Raw genomic sequence first — 27,924 nt, 5'->3', positions numbered from 1 at the left:
GGCAGGGGCTCAGCCTGGAGCAGAGGAGGCTCAGGGGGCCCTTGTGGCTCTGCACAGCTCCTGGCAGGAGGGGACAGCCGGGGGGTCGGGCTGTGCTCCCAGGAACAGGGACAGGAGCAGAGGGAACGGCCCCAGGCTGGGCCAGGGCAGCTCAGGGTGGGCACAGCAGGAATTTCCCCAAGGAAAGGGGGCTCAGGCACTGGCACTGCCCAGGGAGGGTTGGAGTGCCCATCCCTGGGGGTGTCCCAGGAAGGGCTGGACGTGGCACCCAGTGCTCTGGGTTGGGTGACAAGGTGGGCATGGGGCACAGTTCGGTCTCAGCGGTCCGTTCCAGCCGGAATGAGGCAGCGGTGCCGCGAGTCAGGGCCGCGGGTCAGGGCCGGGCCGGGGCCTCCGCGCAGCTCCGGGCCTGGCGTTGGTCCAACCGCAGCGGGAGCGCTGCCCGGCCCCGCCCGACGAGGGCGCTCTCTCGCGTTCGCCGGCGCTCCGGCGGGGCCGCGCACTCGCCGTCGGCCGGCGCTGCGTGCGGCCGGGCGCGACCAACCCCCGGGGGGGGAGGGGGGAACTCGAAGTGCGCCGCCATATCCCAACTGTCCCCCGCAGGCCGCGCTCCCCCGCCACCCCCGCGCCGCGCTGCGCTGCTTTGCGCCGGGCCGTGACGTCACCCGCCGGGGGCGTGGCCACGTCGCTCCCAGGGTGCAGCGCACAAGTTGAGCCCCATCTTGGGCGAGAGGAGCCGCGGCCCTACCGCGCTCCGGGAGCTCCGGGGCCGGTGCAGCGCAGCGGGTCCGCCCGCCCGCGGCCGCTGAGCGCTGCTCCCCGGGCCGCCGCGGCGCCGGCACCCCGCCCGGGGCGGGGGTTTCCCCGTGGGGCGAGCCCGCGGGCCGGTTGCGAGCAGGATGCGCCTGGCGCTGGTCTCCAGGTAGAGCGCGGAGACAGCGGGGGGGGGGGGGTGGGACACGGGGCCGCCCGGGCCTCGCCCGGCCAGCGCGGGGCCCCTCGCGCGGGGCGGGCCGCGGGCCCGCTGCTGCGGCCCGCAGGAAGCCGCGGGGCGCTCGGAGCGGCGGCAGGGAGGAGAAGGAGGCCCGGCCGCGGGAAGAGGGCTGCGGATAGGGAGGAAGAGGAGGAGCCCCGCCGCCCCCCGCCCGCCGCAGGAAGCCGCCGGAGGATGTACCGTAGCGTCGCGGGCCCGGCCGGCACGCCGTGACAGCCCGCCCCAGCACCCCGCTCGCCTCGCTGCGGCCGGCCGAACTCCTTCCTGCGGAGGAAACATGTCCAAGATGCCGGCCAAGAAGAAGAGCTGCTTCCAGATCACCAGCGTGACCACGGCGCAGGTGGCCAGCAGCATCACCGAGGACACCGAGAGCCTGGATGACCCGGATGAGTCCCGCACCGAGGACGTGTCTTCTGAAATCTTTGATGTTTCCCGAGCCACCGACTACGGCCCCGAGGACGTCTGCGAGCGGAGCTCCTCCGAAGAGACTCTCAACAACGTGGGCGAGGCCGAAACTCCCAGCAGCGTCTCTCCCAATCTCCTTTTGGACGGGCAGCTGGCTGTGGCTGCTGCTGGGGTAACTGCAGCTCCCAACGGGGGGGCTGTGCCCAAAAGTTCGGCTGTGCCCCTGCCAGCTGTTGCTCCTGGCACTGCTGTGGGGGGAGGCAGCAGTGCTCAGGCTGCCCTGCCCTCCACAGGGCCTTCTGCACCCACTGCCCCCGGGGCCATGTCTCAGACGGCAGCTGCTGCCTGCAGCTCACGCTTCAGGGTGATCAAGCTGGACCACGGTACTGGGGAGCCCTACAGGCGAGGCCGATGGACGTGTATGGAGTACTATGACCGGGACTCAGATGGTGGTGGTGTTCTGAGCAGGACTGGAGATTGCATTAGGCACAGCAGCACCTTCGAACAGGCTGCTCAAGAGAGAGACAGTGGCCTCGGTGCCACAGGAGGTTCTGTGGTGATCTCAGCTGTGCCAGTGTCTGCCCATGGCCCCGATTCTATAGCTGACAGCTCCCTGGCTGCTGTGTCACAGCTGCTTCAGACAGAGAAAATGAACCAGTCCTCTCTGCAGCAACCTAATTTTGTCATTGGGCAACAGCAACAGCCCGTGGGTGGGGCCGTGCCTCAGAGTACTGCTCAGCCTGTGTTTTCTGGGGCTTCGGGAGCAAGTCAGCAAATGATAGTGCCACAGCAACCACAGCCACAGGTAAATCCACAGGGTGTTTCACAGGCTGGACCCAACGGGAAAGGCATGGCACCTCCAAATGTGACAGTAGGGCAGTCAGGCATTCCTGGGGCCCAGCAGCAGGTGCAGCAGGCAAGCATACCAGTGACTCAGCCTCAACAATTTGCTTATTCTCAGTCCCAGATTCCACCAGTGCATCTACTGCCGACGCAGCCTCCTGGGCAGGCTGAATACATGCAGCACATGACAATTATGCAGTCTCAAGGAGCTATTCAGCAGGCTACTACAAGCTCTGCTCCAAGTACTGTGGCCTCCAGCCTTCCTGTGGGGCAGGTGACGGGCCAGAACCCCTCAGCTGTGGGAGCACCAGTGATGGCGGTGTCATCGCAGCCCAGCGAAGCAGTCGGACAGGGATCGGGGCTGTTGCAGAGTGGCCAGGCACCAGTGAGCCAGCCTGCCCTCCCGCAGCCGGGAGGTGTGGTGCAGCCAGGCCTTGGACATACGGGGGTTGTGCAACAGAAATCTGTGACTCAGCATCCAATGGGGGGAAGCAGTCAAGTGTCAGGAATGCCGGGTGCTCCCCATGCTGTGGTCCCTGGAGTTCAGAGCGTGCCTGCGATTGTGCCCGGTACAAGTGTGCCTAGTGCGTCCACCACCACCTCTGCTGCTATGCCAAACGTCCCTGTTACGCTGGTCCAGTCCCAGCTGACGAGCCACCCTTCTGCCAGCAGAAGCACTGGCGCGGTCCAGTCCCAGCATGTTGGACACTCGATGATGCAAGGTGCGCCCAACGCGCCTGCCAGTCTGCCTCAGGCAAGCCTCGGACAGTTTCAGACCCAGGCCCAGTCCTTAGCAGGCCAGATTGATGATACTAGAAGAAAATCGGAACCCCTACCTCAGCCACCACTTTCTCTTATAGCTGAAAATAAACCTCTTGTGAAGCCTCCCATTCCAGACACTCTAGCAAATCCTCTTCAGTTACCTGCAAGTACTCCAATGAACAGTCTTGCCAGCTCTGTTTTTGGCATATCCATTCCTGTTGATGGTGATGAAGACAGGTATGAATTATTTTATAATGCCATTAAAAACCTGTGTTTTTAGGGGGAAAAAAGTCAACTTTCAAGTTATTGCCAAGTGTTTTTTGTAAATTCATATTTTCAGAAAGTCATGCCGAGGTTCACCTGGACTATATTTTTATTTTAAGAGCGCAAACCATAGCAAAGTAATTAGGCCAGTAGTGAATTGCGCTTGTTTTTTGCAGGGTGTGAGTGATTACTCTTCTCTCAAAATGGGGTACAAAGTATCCTGGAAGCTGCTTAATGCATGAAATATTACCTCTTCCAAATCAGAAGACTGAAAGCTGTCTTTCTGTAGCCAGTGGCTCAGGATGTGAGAGGGATTGTTCTCATTTTTCCTGAATGCATTATAAAGCCCTTCAATGACAGCTGGGTTAAAATGACACTGTATTGCAATGTTAAATCTGTGTGGTGCTCTCTTAGGGCTTTTAACACAGACTCTTGATTTTTACCCTGCTGTGGAGTTAACATTTTATAGTGTCAGTTAGTAAGGAAAGTACTTGCACTCGAATGTGGATTTGTGTGCAAATCCATATGCAGGGAAAGCTCTGCAGAGAATGGTTCTTCGTGCTGAGAAAACAGACACTACTTGGGCAAAGATGCGGACACGGTGGGAAGTACAGCCTTACAGTGAGTTTTTTTAAGTTGGAAAGTAATTTGGAACTATGACTTGTAAGTGAGGGGTGTGGTGTGAGCAGACTCCTAAGAGGGCCTGAGAGAGGGAGTGGGTGTGTGGCTGCTGTTCCCATGGACACGTCAGACTGCTCTGAAGGCCAAACCACTTGACGACTTTGAGGGAAAGAAGAATTAAGCGGTGTTGGAGCACTGAATTTAAGTCCCAACATTTACTGTCAGAATTGCTGCAGTTTGGAGGAAAGGAATACATGTGTGTGATTTGTTTTTAAAAACAAGCATTAGGATTATGAGCAGAGCTTGTGGTGAATTTCTCTGTAAGTCTTCTCTCACCTTAAGACCGCACCAGACATTAAGATAATATAGTCAGTATTGCTTTGAGCCTGTTTTAGTGAAGCAGCTGTGTCTGTGGAGTTGGGGTGCAGTGGATGGAGAGAGCACCTCAAAGTGGATGTTGGAAGAGTTCAGGTTGCAGGTTTAATGCAGGCCTGTGCTCGCTGGAGCATTAGCTGACGCTGTGTCTGAGAAAGTAACTGCTGTGCTTTTCTGCAAGGAAAAGCTGTGGTTTGGAAACCTGTGCTGGTTTTGAATAAAGTGGTAAAGAACTGACTAAAAGTTTAAAATTTACTCGCAGTTTGCCTACCTTAAGAGGACTGCTAATCTGGCTGACAAACTGCCTTGTGCAAATAAGGTTTGGTTTCAAGCTGGTGGGTTCTTTTCATAGCTCAGTGTTTTTTGAGAAGACAATTTGTCTGGTGTTTAATCATTCTCTTGATTCAGGAATCAGAAAGAAAGGAATGCATTTTATATTTGTTTTCCATAGCTTCTAATACTTAATATAAATTGTGGCTATGAACATAGTTATCTGTGACAACTGAATAACTTCTGTGTAAAGATAGAGAAAAACTTATCCTGCTTATTCAAATTAATGGCATCTAACTTTGTGGCACTCCAGTGGGTCAGTTCTTGGTGCTTTTACCAGAACAGTGATTCTTAAAGTTAATTTTCTAGTTTAATCCTTGAACTTGCCATCTTGCAGTGGTGCTTTACATGGTGTTCATGTCTAAAGAGACTCTTTCAGACACTTTGCCATGAGAACTGTGAGTAAGAAATGGAAATGGGATCTGAATGCAGTGTGCTCTTTTTGGTAGGCCATGCTGTGGTGTTCAGTAGAGAAACGAATGTCTGGTTATCAGTGAAGGAGTGCCTATGTGTCATTTGTCAGCTTCTGCACTGGGTGATAAAACTGTGCTGTGTGCTGTGTTGTCAGAAAGCCAGGAGCACACGTATGGTGTGAGAGTCTTTCCCAGCTGGGAAGGTGATTCTGGTAAGCTATGAAAGCTCACCTTAAACAGACCTAGACCTCATACATAACGTAGGAGATAGATACAGAGACAGTAGATGACAGTTTATTCTTTGCTCCCCTCAAACAGTAGCCTGATTTCCACTGACTTCAGACAGAGAAAGGTGAGAATGAAAACCTAGCAGCTTGTTAAGACTGTTTTACCTTTTGGTTTTTATTTTTGCTTTACTCTCTGAGATGGCTTTATTGTAAAACTGTCTCCTGCTTGTCTGCTGTTCTATTCTTGCTCCTGCTTTTTTCCTCTTTCCAGCCATTTAAATTATGCTGCCACTCCCATGGGCTTTGCCCAGCTGCCTTATCTACTGGAATCGGTGGTGAAATAGTTAATGAAGACCTTCAAGTGTCATTAATAGGCTAGAGGTTGACGCTGATAAAGCTATTAAAGCACAAAGGGAGCTGATACATCATGAGTCATGGTTTGTGCTGGCAGGTCCAGGAAGTTAGCGCACAGCTCAGTTCAGAGAGGTTACTTGGTGGTCATAGAAGCTATAATTCTGTGGAAAGCATTTTTCTCTTTGTCTTTTGTAGTTTTAATGTGTAACATTCCCAGAAAGGGGGCTCAGTGTGGAGGCAGGTATCCATGTTTCTTCTGGCACCTTCAGTTATACTTCAATATTTGCATGTGCTTGAAGCTTCACAGACTTGTGTAGATCATTCTCCTATAGTCATCTTCTGAAACAGTGACTCATCAAGGAGTAGTGTATAGCTCTCAATACCCTGGATTTACCTGGAAAGTCACCATTCTGAATATGAAGAGGAACTTTTTAAAGGTAAAATAGTTAAGATGGAAATTCTTTGAAAGCAGCATGTTGGTAATACAGTAAACATGATGTAAACAGTTGATCGGTTCATGTATTTCTGATTTTTTTTTTTATTACTCCTGTCTTACAGTCTGCTGTTTTAAATTGAACAGCATCTAAGGTTATGAGGGGTGGAGGTGATCTAGCCTGATACATAAAGAGAACTATGTTTATAGATCGCTTTCTTCCAAGCCATTGCCCAAAGACTTAATTTCCTGTTCCCATAGTCCAGTACACTTTGACAGTAGTCTATAAAAACCTGTGGTTTCTTGCATTGACCTGATGAATAGTGAAGAATCAATTAATTGGAAAATCTTGTCCAGGGGAGGGGGGGGGCGGGAAGAAAGGCTGGATAGGTGGCCCAAAAGAATGAAAAAGAAAAAAGCCTTCAGTGTGTCACACCTTCCTTGAAAAGCAAAGCCAGTATTTCAGTTGATGTTTCCAAATTGCTAAGCTCTTAAAGAGAAAAAAATGTTGTGGGAAAGTTATGAAATATTTACAGCATAACACATTTTCTTCTTTAAATGTGGCTGCAAATAAAATAAACTGCAGCAGTAATAAAGGATGGAGGAACTAGTACTGGTACTGAGGCAGATGTGGGTATGGTATGGCTGCCTCACACAGGGAGCCTGAAAAATACTAATTGTGTAAAAATATTAGAACTAGGTCTCAAAATTGCTCTGACTCTTCTTTTGTTGGACTTCAGCACTAGTACTAATTATTTTGCATGGAGGGCAGTTAGAGCACCTGAGAGGATTTTGGTATCAGTGTGTGTCAGGTTTTCTGCTTGCCCTTATGCCCATGTATACACAGATTTGTAATTGACAAGCAGAATATTTCATCTGGCTTAATAACTTTATTTTGGCTCTTGGGGGAAAAGAAATATGTGGCTTCTGTTAAAAGAATGTTACTGAGAAAGCTTGTTCAAACCTCCTACATGTTTGGCAGACTTTTGTGGCAAAATATTACTAGGGCTGTTGGAAAAGGCGCAGAGTATAGATCATTTTCCAGAGATAACTGACCGGCTTGAACTGTTCCGGCTGTATTCCAGGAACACTAATGAATGGCTGCAATTGTGAACTGTCAGCTATGGCAGCTGAGCTGTTGAGAACCCGATTGTGCAGGGCTCTCCGCAGCGTGGCTGCATGAGCTCAAATCACATACTTGTATGGAGCACTAACTGCTGGTAGAACTGTGCTGTTGAGACCATATTCATCACATAAGGACAAAACTGGGCGTGGGATCACTTAAGTATTGCCCTAGATGCATATTTTACTGTGCTTCTAAAGAAAAAATGTAAGTTTTCTGCGAGTACCTATCCGTACATGATACTTGAATTGCATTAGCTCACAGTGTTACCCCTTCTTCACCTTGCTCATAAACTTTATAGAGGTTTGAGCTCTCCTACAGCTGCAGACTTGTGTGTTTGTGAGTGTGTGGAAGCAGGTGAGAATGAAGCCTGGACAGACATACTCTGGAGCCTGGAGAGCCTTTGGTTTGACGCACAGTTTGAAAACTGAGCTGGGACTTCTGAGGTGGCCTCTGCAGCTCATGGCAGCAAACAATGGTTAATGGAAAGAAACTCCAGTTGGTTGTGTTCGCTGCTTGCTGTACTTTCTATAACAAAAATTACCAAAGGTAACTGCAGCACTGCATGGGTTTCTGCATGGTAGAAAGCCTATTGTGCTGTGCAGTCAGTTTTAGAGTGGTGCAAGATAGCAAAACAAAACTGTGGTTACTTGTTTGACAGTACTGTTTCCCAGTTTAAACATTCGAATGCCTTTGTTAAGGAGGAGTCAATATAGTCTTAACATTAATGAAGTAGAAGTGTTTCAGATGAGAGAGTTATTAAAAGGAGAAAATGGGGAAAGTAGTTGAAAGAAATTCACAGTGATACTGCTCAGGTTGTTTCAAAGAATGTAGTGACCAGCCCTGACAGGAGATGTTCCCTGTGCCTCAGACTCACGAGTGTTCAGCTCAGCTGCTGGGGATTAGTTTTTTCCTCATCTCCTACAGAAGATGTTCCATAGCTGATTTCTGAGTGCTGTCTGTATGACAGAAATAACAGCATATATTTATGGAAGCTATTTTAAACTTCTTGTTAAAAGTTGAATATTGTAGTATTTGGATGTTTTGAAAAGGCAGGACTACCAAACTGCTCTCAGACACCAGAAGGGCTGAAAGTTCTCTGAGGCTGCATTTTTATGGGAGCTGCTGATAATTTTTATGACTTCAGGTGACACTATAGGAAAGAGGAGCTGCTCCCTGTTACTCTGCTGGATATTTGAGTTATCAGCTTGTTGCGTGTTCAGGCTGTATATTAATTTTCCTGCTTAAAAGCTGGCAGTTAGCTGTTTCTCTTGCTCAGGTGAAGTGCAAACCTTGTTTGTGCTTTACGCGTCAGCAACGATTCCTTAAAAAACTTCTGTGAGACTCCTCCTGCTAAAGTACATCTCGATGGTTCTGTTCAGTAAATCTAGATTGTCAGGCACAGGTGTCTGCTTTTATCCCTATATTTGACAAATATAAAGATAGAAGTATTTATAGTAACTGCTAAAGCCACTGTCTTTTGAGGAGATTCTCCAGACGTAAGAGGTCACTTGAAGTGCAGAGTAAGGTTGTACTTTCATTCCTCTTGAAAATTACTCCATCTTTAAACTTCACACTTCATAAATATGAATGTGTATTAAGTGCCAGGAAATCTTTGCCTTATGGGATAGTCTATTTTCACTCAGGCAGGGCAGGTGAATTACTTGGCCACATGAAGGACAGCTATATGCTTGTCTTAATTTTCTTTGTCAATCAAGGCAAAATTAGTCCAAGAGTGTGTATATCTGTTCTCCCTTTGAAGCTATGAAGGATGTATTTGGATTGTGACAGCCTGCTTGAGTGCTTTTGTCAGTGCAGAGAGAAGGTCGAAATATTAATTAGTGCCCTGGAGAGGTGTCAGCTGTCAGTTGCACTGACAGCTGGTGGGTTTGTCTGGTACACATTAAAGGTTGCAAGCTGGAGTGGGGATCTGGGCACAGCCCTGCAGGTGTGGCCTCAGCAGTGCTGAGGGGAGGAAGGGATCCCCTCCCTCCACCTGCTGGACTTTGCCCTGTGCAGCCCAGGGTAGCATTCACCCCCTCTGCAGGGAGGGCACAGTCCTGACCCATTTGTCTGGGAGGGGATGAGTGTGGCAGGTGTGTGAGCTTGCAGGGGAGGAGTGTAGATTGGATAGGAGATGAGATACTGCTTTCAGTGAAGTACCTGAAGCTTTTGCATCCATCTCAAGCAGATTTAATATCCAAGAGAGGATGGGGTGGTCAGAAATGAGGGTTAAGAAACCCTGCTTGCTCCTCCATCAAGTTACTTTGGCTATTTTTGTAGGGGTGTGGATGAGTGCTCCTGGGAATGTCTCCTATGTAGAACACTCTCTGGTGGATGCAAGGCCTGTAAATACCTTGACCAACCCTACAAATGCATTTTTAAAAATACTTTTTCTGTAAACCAAGTGGTGAGCACTCACTGGCAGCACAGGCTGGCCTGAAACTTGAGTAGTAGAGACTTTGTAAACGGGGTGGGAAGGCAGACAGATTTATAATATACTGTGTAAAAAAAAAGTGCCATACATGGCCTAGGATCTAATATCTTTTTTTTAAAAGCCAAATGTGTAATTTGAAACGTTTGCTCACACATGCATTCCTGACCATTATCACATGAGTAGGACAGGTGGGATTCATCTGAGTCTGCTTGAAGCTGTTTTAGCCACTCATTTTTTCCCCCTGCACAGATACTGAAATATTTTGTTGTTAAAAAAACAGCAGCCATTTGTATTTATAGATGACTGAAATAGCTAAAGTGTTGTCACTGCAACTTAGTGGGAGAAAAAAAATCTCATTTTAGTGCCGTTTTATTTGAGGATGAGCATTCAAGCCCTGTTCCACTATGCAGGGCCACTTTCAGCAGAAATCACAGGCAGCTTTCCCTTCCTCACTGCGTTTGAGAAAATTGGGGTTTGTGGGCATCACAGGCAGCAGGAGCCCGATCATCTTCAATAACATGTTCATATATGCAAATACATGCCTTTTCTTTACCAGCCATGTTGTATAAAAGTCAGTAATTTTGAGGGGTTTTGCAGATTTTTGGATCTATAATGCAATACTAGCAAATGTGGATCTTTTTATTTCAGAAATGATGAATTTATTATTTTGCTCCCTCCTTTATACCAGTGTATCAGGGTGTGCTGGGTAGGAGCACTCAGAGCTTGCTGTCTGGAATGGATTGGGTAATTTGTGGGAGAGTATGGTGGCATAGTGATATTCTTTGGCAGGTATCAGTAGATGCTGAAGGGCTCCACTCCGTGTAAAGTGGAGTTCAAGGTGTTTGTTGAGACCATGGGTGCTATTATGAATAAGATTTTGTTTGGTTTTGTTGTTTTGGTTTTTTTTTTTAACTTTTCTCAGTCAATTCAAACGTGGATAATATTGGCTTTTCTTGAAATCTACTTAATAGAGGCAAGAGTCCCTGACTAGATCAGGCAGATTTTCTGCATTGCTCTTATCAGCTTGTCATCCATAAGTTTCTCTCTGAAAATGTGATCTGCTGCGTATTTTTTTTGCCTGGAAGCGAAGCTGTGCATCATGTCAACTACTTTGTTCTGTATCCTCCCCCCAAGAACTGAAGGTTGATTATATCCAGTGAGAAGACAAATCATTAGTACAAAAAACCTTACACTTGTTACATATTTTGATTTAAGAACAGAAGCTCCCACGTTAGTCCTCACACAGTTTGTAAGGTGAAGTGACATTCAGCCTGACTGACAGCCTTCACAGAAGAGCCATGCTTCATTAGCAGGTGCTGTGTTAATTGCTACGTCTGTGGCAGTGCTGTCTGGGACAGGAGGGGCAGGAGAGCCTTGGGTGCCTGGCTGGGACAGGAGTGCACTGAGCCTGGTTTCAGGAAGTGGGAAGGCAGCATGCTGAGGATGGAAAGGGTCATCACTGGATCTGGAAATCATAATGCTGTTATGATTACAGTTGTGTGCAGCACTCCTGAGCCTTGGGGACCAATCTGTGGGACCCAAGGGAACTGGACTCCAGAGTTTTGAGCTGCAGCTGTTGAAATCAGGAATAAGAAGATACTTTGAAGATTATTGTATTTTTTCTATGATTAGTATTAAATAGTCACACTGGAATTCACTATTTGAACTCTTCAGCAAAGCTCCTTCAGAATTAGTGTATGGTTATGACCCAGTATAGGTAATAATGAAACTTTTTTTTTTAATTTATTAAAATCACATAATTACATCGGAAAAGTAATAACCTTGGTAGGGCTTGGAAAATATTCCTGGTCTTGTTTTTAAATACTCAAGCCCACCCAGAGCAGGGGAAGGTTGATGCCAATGTTTCAACAGAGCAGGCAAGTGATCAGTGAAACACCTCTGCCAGACTTCATACTCTGTGTATTTGAGACAGTTGTTGGTATTTCCTTCTCCTTAGACACTTCTGGACACTGCAGGAAATTATTTGCCAAAATATTCTTTTGAGAACAAGGTGAAGAAGTATGGGCTACTGCTTTTGGTTTATCCAGTGAAGATCAGTTCCCTGCAGTGTGCTTTCTCTATGCTGTTACAGTATTTTTGTTTTGTAGTAGCATGTGAAACCCCTTTAAATCCATTGTTATGTTTGAGAGCCGCTGTCCCAAAAATTGGCATGTGGGTTGGTCATTGAGTCAGTCTTTCCTTTTATCTGTAGCTAGAACGCACCTAAAACTGGGTGTTAAAGCTCTGAATTCTTGCTGGTCTTCTGGGGTGTGTATAGCAAGTATAATGGCTTTAAGGAACTGCGTGAACAGAATATGCAGTTAAACACGTCGCTTCAGAGCTTGTGATGTTATTTTGCATTGACTCCCCCCCATTCAGTCCCTCTTAGTTTTCTCCTGCAAAGCTTTGTGCTCCAGTTACTGTTCTGTAGATTGAGTCTTATGAAAGAAAGCTAATTCAAAATTGCAGCTGCTTTAAATAGAAGGTGCTAAAAATAAAGTGAAACATCTTTTAAAAGGAGAAGGATAGAGAAGGAATTCTGTTACTAGTGTAAACATAATCTCAAAATGCCATAAACTATGCTGCGAGTTTCTTGATAAACTGTGATCAAGTGATCATCAAATCCCTCATCCTGATCTCAGATGAGCCCTGCCAAGTGCTGTAATTTTGAGAGCAGCTGTAATCAGTGCCCATTGCAGGTCATAGTCAGTACCCCAGTAAACAGCCTTTTGTTACCAAAAAAAAATGTCACTCAAGTTGGCATTAAAAGCTCAACTCATTTTATGACATGGTCACATCTCCTGTAGTTTTCTATATGAGACCTTTTAATTATTCTCAGAGGGAATTATGGCTGAAGTCAGCTTCTGTAAAGGTCACCATGTGTGCTTGCTTCTGTCTGGGTTATAAGTATGTGTTTCTGTTCTTCTTTGGTTTTCCTTAGAGGTATTGGGCATGGATTGTCTGACCTGTTGTCTCAAGACAGGTGGTCGGGCCTTCTGAATGTTTTGCATCATTTCTATTCTCAAACGTAAAGAAAATAACTCAGTGAGGTTGAGAGAGAGCTGTCTGAGGTGGTATTAATTTTTTATTGGGAAAAAAGTGCTATTTTACACGTGTTCTTGTTGTTGCCCTCAATTTCTGAGTTTGGTCAGTAGTTTGAAGACTGGGGCTTGTTCATGAACAATGACTTACTATTTCTTTCAAAGGAAGTAGCTGGTAACAAGGCATCTGTGCGGCAGCCACTGTGTGTCGGGCTGGTACCCAGTCCAAAGCCAGTATCATTACTTGAACCAAAAGGCATTTATCTGTGTACTTGATGATTTGCCAGCTTTCACAGCCATGGTTTCTAGCAAACAGAGCCTTCAAGGATGAAGTTTGTATTTGCCATATTGTCCTGATGAATGGTAGTGGGAAGATACACTTCCAACTGTTATGTGAGACATGGGATGAGGTCTAGGCTTCCCTTTTAAAGGGACAGCTTGATGTCCTGGGCATTCAGAGAACTGAGTAAGTGCTCCTTCTTTAAATTTGGATCAAATTTTCTGTTGCATGAAAACTGTACTTAGAAACAAGAGTGTGGGAGCGAGTTGTGAATATGGGCATTCATGAGCTTTTAAAGGACATAAGTGCAGTATGTGTTGTAGGACTTGTTTAGAGAGGCATAGAGGCATTTTTGGCCACTTGAGATACACTTCAAGTGTTTAAGTGTACTGTGCTGGGAATGAAATTGAGCCCGTGTACCCTTGGGGATACCTGGTCTTTCTCACCAGAGATGGAGGAAGAGTACCTTCTGTGGAAGGTGCTTGCTATGTCTCTGGGTCAGAATCTGGGACATTTCTGTCCTGTGTGGCTCTCAGTTCCTCTGTATCAATCTGCCAAGGACTGGGACTGAGTCCTGACCTCAGACCTGGCATTCTGCCAGGGAAGAGACATAGTCGATCTGGTTTTCTGGTCCAGGCTGTCCCTGCATTCACTTAGGGCAGTGTCAGGGGCGCTTGTGGGGCTCCAGCTGTGGCACAGCGGCAGCAGGCTAGGCTTTAGTGCTCCTGTATGCTGTTTTCTCAGTTGTTTCTGCAAACAGAAAGGCATTTTAGTCGTTCTCTAACCTTTCACTGTTTCTTATGGTTAAACTAGATGCCTCAGCAGTCTGCAACTCAGTCATATTAGTTCAGATCTGCATGTGACACATCATTCATGATGCCTCTGTGGATTTACTTTTCCTGTTTAGGTACACACACCTCCATTAATTGTTTTTAAAATATATAGCTGTGGAGTAGAAAACATTCTTGTCTGAAGTAATGCAAAAGCAATTTTAACAGTAGGGGTCACAAATGAGAATCTAATAAGGAAAATTTTTCTATATCTCTTCAGATGCTTGCTTAAAAACAATACATAAATACAGAGCATAGAGTGTATCAGTACAAAAGTAGACTATATGGAATACGTGCTGTGTGGTTATAAATCACTTTTTATACCTAACAGTAGCAACATGGCTTTATATGCTATGAGTAAATTTATCTTGGAAGTTAAATGACTTTCTATTTACAGCCTCATTCCGAGGAAGGGACTGTACATGCTCCTGACAGCTGTGTTAGAAAGAAGAGCCTGGGCCTTGCTTTCAGCAAAGGAGCGCTCTCCTGATCTGCAGATGCCAATTGTTTTCCACATGTGAAGTCCTATTACACAAATGTCCTTTAGCTATTGTGTTGCTCTTCCTGTAATTCTTTGTTGAGTTGTATGCAGTGCTTCTTAGGAAAATGTGGATATTACCAACATCGGAGGATGGTGTTTATCAGTTTCGATCAAGAAACTTCTGTAACAGGTTTTAAGCTAAATTCCAGACTTGCGTGATTTTTTTTTTTTTTTTGAAGGATACAGTGCTGAAGGTGGGAAAAGGAGTGACAGACACTTTAAACTCAGACACTTCCTGATCATTGCTGGTACACAAATACCACTATCCTTCCAAGATTTTTGGTATACACCTGCCGTGAGAATCTAATTACTTCTGATAGTGTTTTGTTATGGTGCTGCTTCTGTGATGTTTTTATGTGATTTTTATTATGCGGTAATTGTATTTCAGTTGAAATAATTAAGTAACTTAAAGACAGTTGTTTTTAAAAATATTCTTGCCATAAACTTAGAAAAGAGATTGATACCTGTGCTTCCAATGTGATATAAACTTCTCATTTTAAAACAGATTCTAAAAGGAATTTGAACTCACGCTTGCATTTCTGAAAATCTTTCAGCAATGCTGTTGCATTTGTCTCTAGGGCTGGTGTAGGTCTGCCCATGAGGATGAGCAGTTGAGGAAGGGAGTTTCTAAGCTTCAGTATAACACTGCTGCAGCCACTGGCAGCAGAGAACTGTCTGCTTCATCCAGTATCCACTTTACAACAAGCATTCAGATGAGTCTTTGGAGAAGTAAAATTTTCTAATTCTGCTGTCAGTGTAGTTGCCATGGTGGGGCTGAGGCAGTAGGGTCAGGCTGCCTCAGGGCACTGGCACTGGAATGGGGCCACAGTATAGGGTTTTTGGCAAGGGGACTGTGCTCTGGGCTCGTGGCTGTGAGAGTGCTCTGGGGAGTGCAGGGCAGGGGCCTCCATCAGCCCTTGCCCTGTTGCACCTCAGGAAGGGGAAGGTGGCTGAGAGGTGCTTACAAAGGTAGTTGATGTTTCCGTTTTTCATTTCTGGCTGGATCTGTTTTTCTGTTGTAACTTGATCTGTTCTAGTTTGAATGTGGCGTATTGAGCTCTAACTTCCAGGTCCCCTTGAAGGAATCATCTCTTTTGAGTGTAAAGCAGGGGGTTAAGTAGGATGGAAACACTGGGTACTGTGTGCAGAGGTAGTCTGGGACATACCAAAAATGGGAAAGGTGTCTCTTGGGTTCAGGTATGTTTGGCATTAGGATGGTGGTCAGCTAAACTATACAGTGTTGCCAGCAGGACGGGAGATGTGTTATTGTTGGCCTTACAGTCTCATCTTTGTACAGGAGCAGCTTGATATAGCCTGAAAATCCATGGGGCTGGAGAAATTACTGTTTTGTTTTGGATCCTTGTGTCCTTAATGCAAACCCATAGAAACAGTAGGCCTTACAAACATTAGTTTAACCTGTCTGGACAGCTAATTCACTTTGTAATGCAGATTGAATTAAGAGAGTTGGTATTTTTATTGCGTACCCATTTTCAATATGTCTGTCTGATTCTTGGATCTCATAGGAATCCGTCAACTGCATTCTACCAAGCGTTCCATTTCAACAAGTTACACGAGTCAAAGACCACCTGGGATAGGTATGGATGCTTGAGTATGGAATGCATACATGCTGAGGTATGCATGAACTGCTTTGCTCTATGCAAGTTTCTCATTGTTTTTGTTTGCACACAACTGCTGCCTGTGTTCAGAACTCCATATTGGGCTTCTACAGTTTGAAGAGGTGAAAGCGGTCATGGAAATGAAGTGTTTGTTCTGCAACATGGAACCAAACTCTAAAATATGACATGACTTTTTTTCGTCCTTCTTCCATTATGCATGTATCATACATGATGTGTGAGCTCAGAGTTTAATGCTAGTCAGCTCCTAGGCAACCTTCGCCTAAATATTCAGTTTCCTTTTCCAAAAGAGGAAACTTTTTGGCATTGAGTCCTGTATCAGAAAACACATCGTGAAAATATTATGTTTAAACACAATTTTGGCGAAGTTAAGATATTTATATCTTTAAACCAGGAAAAAAAGCTTTCTGGTTTACTTTCATTCTGCTCAAGTAAAGCTGGATGGGGAACATAGGTGAACTGTGACAAGGACAAAGTAAATCTCCAAGCTTAGCATTGAACTCATGGTGAGAAACTGCAGTGAAGTGCAACAGAGTCTTATCTGGCATGGATAAGACTTGAGAGAGGTGCATTACTAATTCATCAGTAGCTGCAAACTGTTTCTCTCCTGTGCTTTAATGATTTTGAGGGATTTTTTTTTGTCAGCATTAAGTCAAAGTCCTAGTGATGATGTGATTTAATGCCTTGTGCTGCTCTTGTCAAAACTTCTGCTTAACAAGCTGTGTAGAATGTAAATTTTGTTTGGCTGTTGAAGTATTGATAACCATTTCGTCACTGTCCTGGCTGTAATTGACTTGAAAGGCTTCTCAACTTGCACAGCTCAACTGAATCCTTTAAAGTTTGCTTGGCAACAGTTTGTATACTGCACAATGATGAAGGTTATAAGTAATGCTAAGTGTTCTGCTCTTCTTTTAAAAATTATTTTGTATTGCTGGGGTGCTGGCATTAAGCTCAGTTTCAAAGCACATCTTCCTTTTTCAGCAGTAAGTTGGATGAATTTATGTTTTTGCTTCAAGCTCTGGATGATGCCACTTTCCCTGTATTTATGGAACAGAGTTGGTATTTAGGTTTCAAGGACTTTGTTATTTCACTGGAACAAACTTCAGGACTTAGAATACACATTTGGTTTGTAGACCAAAAGGTCACTTTGTGGTCTAGCCTTTAGCTGTTTCTCTATTTTCATGCCTCGAAATAAGTCTTAAGATGAGGAAGCTAATTCAAAAAACCCTAAAATCAAATAATGAATTGTTAAGATGGAGACTTCACAAATCAGACATTTATGTACAATGCCTGAAGCAAATGCTGGAAATATGGGATATAGAACATTAAATTCAGGTAGAAGAATGTAAATGGTTGCCTTTAAAATAACTTTGCATCTTTGCCAGTGAACTCTTGGTGGTAAAAACAAGCGTTTGTGACAACACAGAATGCAATTCATCAGGATTGATGCATGTTTTAAACTTATAATCCATTCAAATTCCAAAGTCTTTGACAGAATTTTGCAGGTTTTGCATTTATACCCCAGTTATTGGATTTTAAGGTCATATTAGGCAGTTTTCCTTCACTGAGTGACTGAAACTGAGAAGCTGTCAGCTATAAACTTCAGTAAAAGCTGGTGGAGGGAACACCAGGGCATCAGTGAGCAGTGCAGCCAGTGGTGGGAGCCCTTGCAGGATGGAGCTGGGCAGGACACAGTGGGGCTCTAAGAAGAACATGGTGTGGGGCTTCTTTTTGTCATCCCTGGTTTGGGAAAGAAAAATAACTTGTATGACTTCCTTAGAATTCCTTTGTTTGCCCATCACAAAATGCGGGGGTTGACGCACTGCGGAGCACCAGGACCATGAGTCTGCTGGCAGTGAACTCTTAATTACATTTTGCAGTTCTTTCAGAAGTACTTTGTGAACCTGACGGGCTTGACTTAGGAGACTTCAGGGTAAACAAAATCTTTCTGTGTAATTCTAGTATTTTTTCTAACAAATATGGATTATTCCCCTATGAGTAGCTGTCTCTGGGGACCTGCTGAAGTCAGCAGAGGTAGACACATGATACTGCAATAGAGAACAAGAGATTGCTGAATTGCTCCAGTGAATAGAAACTATTTTATTTTTCACCAACATGCTGTGGCAGGTAGAGTGCTGGTGGCACTCAGACCAGTAGGTGTTAGGGAGATACTGTTACTGACACATTAGCAGGGATGTTTTCTTGCACGGTGCTCGAATAGGTGTTGCGGAAGGCACAAGTCTCATGTGTTGGTTTTTTCAGCTGATGTGATTTAAGAAGGGGAACAATGGCTTCTTGGCATATTCATGTGAGTCTGGGTGATTGCTCTTCTGGGCCTGGGTTGTCTTCACACAGTAAAGGTGTACAGCTTTAGGTGGGTCTGCCTAAAGCACAGACATAATTGGGAATCGTGAATTTAAAGTAATAGGATTTATGTTTCCATTGCATTTGTGTGAAGCATTCAGCCTTCACAATATAAATTAACTCATAAAGTGTGTGTGGGAACTCCTGAGGCAGTGAATTCACTGCCTCAGGTTGTCACGCATTCTCATGTGGCTTCGACAAAGAAAAATAATGGAGGTCTGCGATACTCACACAGATCCTCTTTCCAGGCTGGATAGGTGATTGGATTGCTTGGGATGCTATCATTATAAAATCTCTTTATGGGGTGGAGGCTAATTAAATAGACCTTAACTCATTCAAGAATAGAAAAGATTTCTCTGGATAGGCTGAATAGCTCAACCAGTGCTGAGACAGTAGCTCATAAATGAGTAAGCAATGAGGGGAAGGAATAAATAGCCTGCCCAGTGTGGCAGCACTGCCCTGGGCACCTTCCAGCCCAGGCACATGGTAGTTAGTGGCTGTTATCAAGTGTTCCAGGCAGAGCAGTGAGGTGATAAGAGCAGTCTGGCAGCAGTGAGAGCAAAGAGTGGCCACTAGCAAGCAATGGGCTCCAACAGACTCAGGCAAGCAAGCCCATGGCAAGCACTGGAGCTTCCAGGCAATACCTGCACAGAAGGAACAGCTGTCCATTCAATCTAGAACATCCCAGTCAAATTGGTCCTCAAACCCTTCCAAGCCCATGTTGGGTGCCAAAAAGGGCTGCCTTGGTCTAATCCTGCTGGCCCTAAGCCCCATGCAGCCACTCGCTCAGCTCCTCCTCCTCCCAGAATGGGAAAAGTGAGAGAACTTGTCAGTTGAGATAAAGACAATTTAATAGGTAAAGCAAAAGCCACTGAGATTTTTTTTTAACCATCAAAAGGAGGACTTCTCTGACAAAATGGGGTTTTGTCTACCCGGTGTTTAAGATAGGAAAACACTGGGATTACTGTCCATCTCTGGGAATGACAAACTGTGCTTGGGGCATCTTTGATGTTTTTGCTGACAGTAAATCTTGCCATGTTCCTTGTGGGCTTCAGTGTGAACTTGGTGTACCAATATAACATCTTTTTGTTAGAGCCTTCATGGACCTGACCTTAACTGGGAGGTCCAAGTCAAGTGAAGTGTGTGGTGTTCAGTGTATCTGTTCGACACTCTGTGGGCTGCAGAAGCTCAGCGTGGGATGGGGGTTTTGCTGTTAAAAACAAGTATTACATGCTTAATGCACCCCTTCATCTGCCCTGTGATACTTGATGTGGATTTTTTTTCAGTTTTGACAATAATTGTCAGACTTCTGTACCTCTTGGAGCAATCAGCAATTGGTCTTTTTTTACAAGAGCTAAATGGTGTCTTTCCTCTTCTAATTCCAGGATTTTCAAGTTGAGGCATTGGCTCTACAGTGTATGGTGCACTCACAGAATGTGTCAGACTCTCTCTCCATTCAGTTATCCAAAAAGACTTGTTTAAGGGATATTTTGGGTTTCTTCTTCCTGGCCTTTTCATAAGGACTTGATTGTATTTATAAATGTCATTCTGCAGCCATGGGATAAAATATTTTCATGCAAACTGGAGTTTGATGTCAAGAGTTTAGGATTTGGGAAAAATATACGAAATTTTAAGACTTGGCAGCATGTTTGGAGTTTCCCATGAGAGCATCTGTCAGTGGAGGGCTCTGCTCATGAATGTCCCACAGGAGTTACTTGGTGTTGGGAGCACTGTCAGATGAATAAAAAACAAAATCATGTGGGAATTGTGCTACCATAACATGTAATTCTCATCTGCTTTGAGAAAGTGACATGAAGTATAGTCAGCTGGTTTTATCCTGATGGCAAACTGGGGCACCCTCTGTCAGTGTGGAGCTTCTCCTGGGTGGGTGAGTAGGGGTCTGAGTGGTGCCAGCCCCTGCCTGCTGAATTTGGGACCTAGAATGTGTACAGGGAGCAGGGCTTGAATCCAGACTCAGCATCTCAGCGCAGCTGCTCTGGGGATGAGGGCGGCAGGAGCATTATGAAGTAGTGTATAAAGCTGCTTAGAGCTTTCAGCACTATTGGTGTCATGTCAAGTGTAGGCTGTGTGTAGTAAAGCAGGGCTTCCCTGGCTCATTCCAGTCTCACTGCAGGGAGAGGGACAGCTCCTACAGCCACCCAACAGGCAGAGGGGAGCTCAGAGCACAAGGTACACACAGGAAAGGTGCCTCTGCAGTATGCCACACCGGTACAGCTCTTTGGGAGGCTGAGAGAAGGTTGCCTGTCTTTCTCATGAGACCTCTTGAATGCCTTTACTTAGAGTCATATAGTGGGGTTTGTTGTTTTAAATAATCACACTACAAGGTGGCTGAAACAGGGATAGAAGAACAAAGTTCCAATCTCAAGTTTGACTAGATGGGTATTGACAAAAGTTGTACGATTGTGGTGCAGAGATGGGAAAGTAGATCCCGCTGCCAAGTGTGCCATTTGTTTTAATTGTCCTCCTCTTGCTGTTACCTCTTCAGAGCTGCATCATGTGACCTGTAGAGTAGTGTCCATGAAGGACTGCGAGAGGACATGGAGTCTTGGGGATTTTGTGGCTCATGAACACAGATACTTCTGACAGTGTCAGATGAGTCTGATATATGTTAACTCAGCATGGAAAGGCATACTTCGCTTGGCATGAGTTATAAATAGCTTTTATTCTGAGGAGGTTTACTGTAGATAGGGTTTGGAAGACGCTTAGAAGACAGAAAGAGATTGGAACAATTTTATTCTGAAATGGGTATTCAGTGCTTTTCGTTTGGGTTTCAAGATTGGTTCAGTAGAAATAGAGGCTGTTACTCAGTCTGCAGATCTGATGCCTCCACTTGTTAAAGCCCAGTTCTAGTGCTGATGGTTCTGTGGGAGCCCTTAAAATTAACTTCTCTGACCAGTATCACTTTTCAGGAGCTAAGCCATGTTTCACATCTGTGACTAGTACTGCTGAGCACATTGCCATACTCTTTGTAAAAAGCCTTGAGTGATTTTTTTTCTTAACACTTGGTTTTGGTGAGTTGCACACCTCCAGAGAGGCAAGTTTTCCAGCATTACTTCTAGCCTTGCATTTTCCCCATGTTAACTCTACTAAACGTGGCTGCACACTGCTGATAGCCATGCCCATGGCTGGGAGTGTTATCAGCAGCTCTCAGTGGTGGTGCTGTCACAGCCCAGGAACTACTGTCTGTGTCAGACCAGGGCTGGGTGGAAAATGGGACCCTGAGACCCGGGATGGGAGGCTGGTGTGGGTGGAGGGTGGGGAGGTGCTGCTGCGGGCTGCAGCCCTGTGTGCCCTGGGGAGAGCCACAGCTCCTCTCTGAACAGGGAAACCAGAGTCTGTGGGGGAACAGGATATCCCCAGCCTGCCGAAATCCCAACTCCAGAGCTGCCAGTGAGGGACTGGCTTGTGTGCCTGTGGTGTGACTTGGAAACAGACCCTGGCTATTAAGGGCTGGATTTCTGTCACAGAGGAGTCAGAGATCCCAGTTTGGGATCCTGTTGGCCCAGTAAATAACACCCTCACAGTGTACTGAGGTGTGCTGGTAGGCATCCTGCACCAGTGTGTCTGTGGAACAAGCCTGGCCCTAGCTGTGGCCCACAGCTGTTTGTTTGTCAGCTGTCAGACAGGATCCAGGGAGAATTCACTGTGAGCCAGGAGTGGCTGCGGGCTCAGGCCTCTGGTCCTGTCTCACACTCCTGCTGGTTGCTGCCACAGGCTGCAGGGGCAGTGCTGCTCCAGGAGCTCCTTACCTGGAAGGTGGACTCAAGTGTGTCCAGAGAATAGGTGTTAAAACAGGATTTTTTTCTTTATTGCTTTATAAAAACAGTTTGGAATCAATAATGCTAGTGGTAAGAATCCCATGAATTTTTGTTTTCCCTCAGTGAAGAAGGCTGGTAAATGAGGCCAGGAATCAAAGCAGTTGATTTAGTGTTTATTCTAATGCATTTTTATGGTTATGGGTGTCATAAGCCCAGTATGACAAGGTGCAAACTGAAGGAGCAGTGTTTCTTGTGAATCACAACTGTACTGGGCAACTGGGTGGGGGGGACATGGGACACCCCCCGCTGTGAGTGTGTACTGGATTCTTGACTCTAAGCTTCAGCCTTCCAGTGACAGCATGATCCAGGAGTCCTGCGGGTGCACAGTTTTACCTGATGATACAATAACACTCACGGAGTTTTCTCATTGTATTTACAGTGCGTCTGGTGCAAGTGTTGTTGCCATTGACAACAAAATAGAACAGGCAATGGTAAGTAAAATATAATTTGTTATTTCTAATAAGATTAATGTGGTTCATCACCAAACATAAGTTTTCCTGCTGTATTGTGTTTCTGTGAGGCTGTGATAGCCCTCCAGGTGGGTCAGACTGAGAGCATCAATAAAGGATTTTCTGTATCATCTGTGAATGACCACAAACCATTATTGCTTTTACTGTTGTCCCAGAAATGTTTTTCAGTTAATTTTCTTACAAATTGCTGTGAACAAGGTGATTGAACTTGAAGGAGTGCTGAGAATAGAGTGCATATTTTCTGTCTGTTACTCTAGCCAAGTTTATTACTAGTTTTTCTGAAGGGTCGGGTATGCCATCCGTAACACGCTGCTCAGCTTCAGTTAGAGCTGTTGGATTTTTGCTTCTGATGGCATAAAAGCTTTCTTGTGGATTTGGTTCTCACACTCCTCAGTGACTGAGCCTGTGTACCACAGACCCATACCCTCAGGTCACAGCATCAGAGCTGGTGCTTTCCTTCTGAGGAGCTGGGTCATCATTCTTGTCCTTGGCTTCCATGGAACTGAAGTGACTGGAGTGCTGGAGACAGAGCTTTTCATATCAGGCCCACTTCACATAAGGGCTGGGTTGTTTGTGCTCAAAGGCTGATTTATTCATAAATTTTTGGTGATGAGTGCTTTTTTTTCCCAGGCTTACTGCAGTGGAAGCAGTAACAGTAAGTTCTGGGGCTGGGGTGAAGGAAACTTGTTCTTTCCCATGGTGTAACTGTCCACGTGTTCTTTGCAGGATCTAGTGAAAAGCCATTTGATGTATGCAGTGAGAGAAGAAGTGGAGGTTCTGAAGGAACAAATAAAAGAATTAGTTGAAAGAAACTCTTTACTTGAACGAGAAAATGCACTGTTAAAATCCCTGTCCAACAACGATCAGTTATCCCAGCTGTCAAGCCAACAGGCCGCCCCCAGCAGCACCTCGCAGGCGCAGCCCCCGCCCGCGCAGCCGCCGCAGCCCAACGTCTCCTCCGCGTGAGCCGGCCCGTCCTGCGCCAGCCGGCTCAGCCCCGAGCGAGCAGCCTGCTTCTGTTGTGTGTTTGGCCTTTTCAGTATTAGACAATCACCCTCCGGAGCTGCCCGCCGCCGCGGCCGCGGGGCCCGCGTGCCCTGGCTGCGCGCGGGAGGCCGCACGGGGCTCCCTGGCTTCGGGAGGGAGCTCTCTCAGAGCTTGCGTGGCTCTCCGAGGTTCCCATTGCTCCTGGGTTGCTTTGAGCCTTGCTGTCTGGTAAGGAGCAACAATTCCTCTTCAGAGCCACTGTTCTTTTCATATAAGTAACATTTGCCTACGTTAGTTTCATTTATTTGTTTTATTTATTACAGGGCTGCTATTTTCATAATGTACATGAACAATGTCACAGAACTTTTGAATTTTTTTTTTTTTAATAAACGTCTGTATGGGTAAAATGATAGGTGGGATTGCGTTAATAGATAAAATGTCTAGGCAATAATTGAACAAAGAATCCTGGCATATTTCTAACACTAATGGCAATTGACCTTTGGTATTTATTTACGGTAGTAAAGATCCAGCTTGAATGTAAATTTTGTATAGAGTGTAAGTATGAAGACCATAGTGCATCTGTACAGGTAGTCACCAGTCCTTGTGATATAATAAATGAGTGATGGGCTATTTTGATGAAGAAAACTTTGCTCATTTCTGTTTCTACTTTTTAATAGAGAGAAGGGGGCCATGATTCCTCTGCTTTTTGACATTTCGTTTTTGGTTTGGTTTTTTGGGTGGGAATAAAAAGCTGTGAAATTGTTCAACCTACTTTGTAACCAAAGAAGCAAAGCTGTATAATTGAGTTGGTTGTTGGTTTTTTGTTTTGTTGTTTTGGTTTTTTTTTTTTTTTATTTTATAATGCACATTCTTTATGTATTTTTTATTTAGTGTTTTCTCATTCACAACTTTCTTTGCTGTCTCGCATGATCTGCATGACCTGTAATCTTTGAACCACTTCCGTACCTCATGTTTTTATCCAGCACTCTTAGTGTAATATGTACTAGTCTGTGAACAATGTCAGTAAAGAGAAAGAACAGCTGGTGTTGGTGGAGCTAAGCTAGTGTGCTAGGCACTAGTTGTTAAAACAAATAAATGAAGTGAGCCATCTTTTGTTCATTTAAAATGGTGTTTTGAATTTCGTATGCAGAAAACGTTTTGTTACATTGCAGATTTAATGTATTTAATAAATGCAACATGCAGATTAAATGCAGTGTATACTGAGTATTTAAATTAAAAATGTACATTTCATAAATACAGTTTCAAAAAAGACCATCATTTGTGTAAACTAATGCAGTGTGTCAAATTGATGTACAAATATATATATATTTTAACACATTTTCTGAAATTAAACCAGTTTTGTTGAATTTTTTGTCTGTAGATGTTGTTGCAGTGTAATTAAATTCAGTAGCTCTTTTCTGACCAACATAGAGAAGCGCAGTGTCATTGAGGCAGTAACAGACCAATGCCAGGGTTACCACTTTTCATGCAACAGACTGGTTTCTTCTCTTCTAGGAGAAGCATCTTCTGATGCTGTCAGTGGCTGCAGGGGTTTGGGTTTGCACTGATAGCTCTGAATAAACATCTGGGCCTGCTCAGTCACTACTGTGAATATCTGCTTCAGTACTTGAGCAGGTCTAACTCTGCTCAGGTTTATGTCTAAGGTAAAACAGAGGAAACATCGGAAAGTGCAATTTTTGGTGTCCTCATATCTCAGAGAAGTGTCCATGTCCTGGAAACCAAGAAGCATCTCCTCCTGGTAAGCATCAGTTCACCACAGTTCAAACAAATCCTGTGTTGTGTGCTTATGGAAAAGTTCTTGCTAAAGTAGCACCAAAATGATCTTTCCATTAGCTGTGGATTGGTGTTTTCTGCCTGCTGCACCCCTGTGCTGTGAGCACTGCTGAGAGACTTTAGTGCCACAGATTAGAAAGCAAAATATTCTAGTAGCTCTGTGTGTTTCCCCTGCAGTGTGATCAGTGGTTCACTCCAGCTGTACAGTGAGGATGATGCTGGTAAAGTAAGAAAAAAGGGACAAATCGGGGATTTCTGGGAACAAGAGTCCCTCAGGTGAGTAGTTGATTAAAACTTCTTGGAGGATACACTGTACCTGTCAGTTTGCTTTTGAGTGAAACAGAACAGAGACAACTTTCGGAAGCTGCCTCAGGTGGTGATGGTTTTTCTGCTGGGAGCAGGGAGCAGGCTCTGCTGCCCTCGGAATGGCTGTTCCTCTGTTTGAGAGCTGTGGGGCAGTGATGGGTGCATCCTTCACACCGGCGAGCTGCAGAGGCGCTCTCTCCAAAAGCAGGAAGCATTTAGTCAATCTGAAAAAGGGGATGAAACAAAGATTGAACTGATCTGTTAGAAAGCCTTTGCTTTGCTCTGCTCCTGTCAGGTTTGCTTTGGGGGTTTGTGTTTAGTTTTCGAGTAGAGATAAGCTGTATTCAGCTCTGGACAGCGGCTCGGCTTGTGAGAGCCCCGTGAACTGGCAGAAAGGGTCTGCGAATGCTGCGGGCTCTTCTCCAGAGGCTGCCCGAGGAAAAGGAGCAGCAGTTCTCACAGTGACACCGCCGTGGTGAAAGCAGATGTGCGGCTGCCCATGGCAGGGAGCCTCGGGGGCGAGCCGGCTGGGGGAGCCGGCTCTGCACACCAGATGCGGGTGCTCTAGCGCGTGTCTTCGACATTGTTCCATAGCTTTGGTATAAAGGATTCAGCTGCTGCGTTCACGGCAGCGTGTGCTTTAGCACGGGTGGGGAGCGGGCTGCAGTCGTGGTGTCACCGAAGGTCTGAATGCACCGAAGCTGGGCAGAGGCTCCGAGTTAGGCCCGGCGTCTCAGACCGGACGTGACAGAAGATGCGGGGAAAAGCTACGGAAACAGTGGAGGATGCGGAGGAAATGCTTACTGAGGAGAGCTTCAAGGCCGCGGCCCTGGCTCAGAGGGGAGCATGTATAGGAGGAGGCTGGCACAGCAGTGAGGCGGCTCTGGAGCAGGTGCCGGGTGAGGTGGGCACAGAGCGGCACAGACCCTTCCCCGGCTGCGGCACGGACTCTTCCCTTCCCCCGGCCCTTCCCTGCGGCGGGCGGGTCCGCCCGTGGCGCAGCGGGACCTGCGTGGGCCGTGGCGGCCGCGGGGCGGCGCTGTGGAGCGGCGCGGGGCTGTCCCCGCACCGCCCCGCCCGTTCCCGTTCCCATTCCCGGTCCTTTTCCCGTTCCCGTTCCCATTCCTCGTCCCGTTCCCGTTCTCGTTCTCGGTCCCGGGCCGTATCCGCAGCCCAGGATCCGCTGCCTCGGCCTGGTTGCCCGTCGCTCGGGCCCTCGCGCCGTCACTGCCGCCGCCGGTCCCGGGCTCCCGCCTCGGCGCAGGGGTTGTCCCCACTCCGCCGGCCGTTCTTGGAGAACGTGGCTCCTGTCGCTGCCGGGTCCCCTCTGTGCTGCGTGTGCGCAGATGGGCGGGACACAGACACGGGGACGTGGCTGCGGCGCTTTGCGCGGTGCCAGCGGCTGCGAGAGGCCTGGCAGCACAGCGGGGAGCTCTCGCCCGGGAAGCAAACCGTGTGCCCCTCCTGATGCGTTGCTGAAGCGCAGCCCTGCAGCCAGCCTTGAGAAAGCTTCACAGGAGAAAAGGAAAAAATGAATTGAGAGACAAGTGTGTTGCAGGTGGTTAATGACGTCACCTGAGCAAGCTCGGCTCCGCCGAAGAGCCCGACCAGCCGCGGCTGTGGCACGGGGTCACGGCCAGCGCCCCGGAGCGCCTCAGCTCTCGGGGCCCGGGAAGGACGAGCTGCATCTCACCAGGGGAAATAAGCGGGTGTTGCTCTCATAGGTTTGGGAAAGAAACAGGTGTGGTGTTCTGCAGCATTTGTTGTTGGATGTGTGGAGCCAGAGCGCAGCTGGGCCAGAAGGGCCCTCCAGAGACGCCCCCAGCCAGCCCCGGCTCTGGCACTGCAGCTGCCCAGGACCCCTCACCCTGCAGGCACAGCGCTGCACACACCTCTGCGGCCAGCTTGCACCGAGGCAAGGATTTACTGAACTCCAAAGAACCAACTCGCACAAGCCTGCCAGCAGCTGCTGCGCTGGCACAGCCAGAGCCCTGGGGCCGCTGTGGCAGGTGAGAGGAAGGCACCTGCTGAGCCCTGTGGGGGGATGGCCGGTCCCAGCGGGAAGGGGAGCAGCAGCCGGGTGCATCCAGAGCCTCGGCAGCCCCGGCTCGGGGCCCCTGGTGCCAGCCTGGCCCAGCCACCATGGCTCCTCTCAGGGAAAAGCCAATCGATCCCTGCTTGGTGTGAATGGCCGAGCCTCAACAGCCAGCAGAGCCCTGCCTTGCCCACATCAGAGTGAACACAGCTTGCGTTTGAA

At 46.7% G+C, this 27,924-nt stretch overlaps 1 protein-coding gene across 1 annotated transcript; it reads left to right on the top strand.

Moving 5' to 3' along the window:
• Nucleotides 1-925: 925 nt before the first annotated feature.
• Nucleotides 926-24,915, top strand: TSC22D2 (TSC22 domain family member 2). Its single transcript, XM_084212226.1, has 3 exons — nucleotides 926-3,241; nucleotides 22,490-22,541; nucleotides 23,307-24,915. Exons 1-3 carry the CDS (start codon nucleotides 1,272-1,274, stop codon nucleotides 23,544-23,546), a joined length of 2,262 nt encoding a protein of 753 aa, XP_084068352.1. The 5' UTR covers nucleotides 926-1,271; the 3' UTR covers nucleotides 23,547-24,915.
• The last annotated feature ends 3,009 nt before the right edge of the window (nucleotides 24,916-27,924 follow it).

The sequence above is a fragment of the Fringilla coelebs genome, assembly GCF_963513975.1.
Source record: "Fringilla coelebs genome assembly, chromosome: 10".
In the NCBI taxonomy this organism is placed as follows: Eukaryota; Metazoa; Chordata; class Aves; order Passeriformes; family Fringillidae; genus Fringilla; species Fringilla coelebs.
Note: the sequence above shows the minus strand (reverse complement) of the source record. Positions and strands in the feature narration are given on the sequence as shown.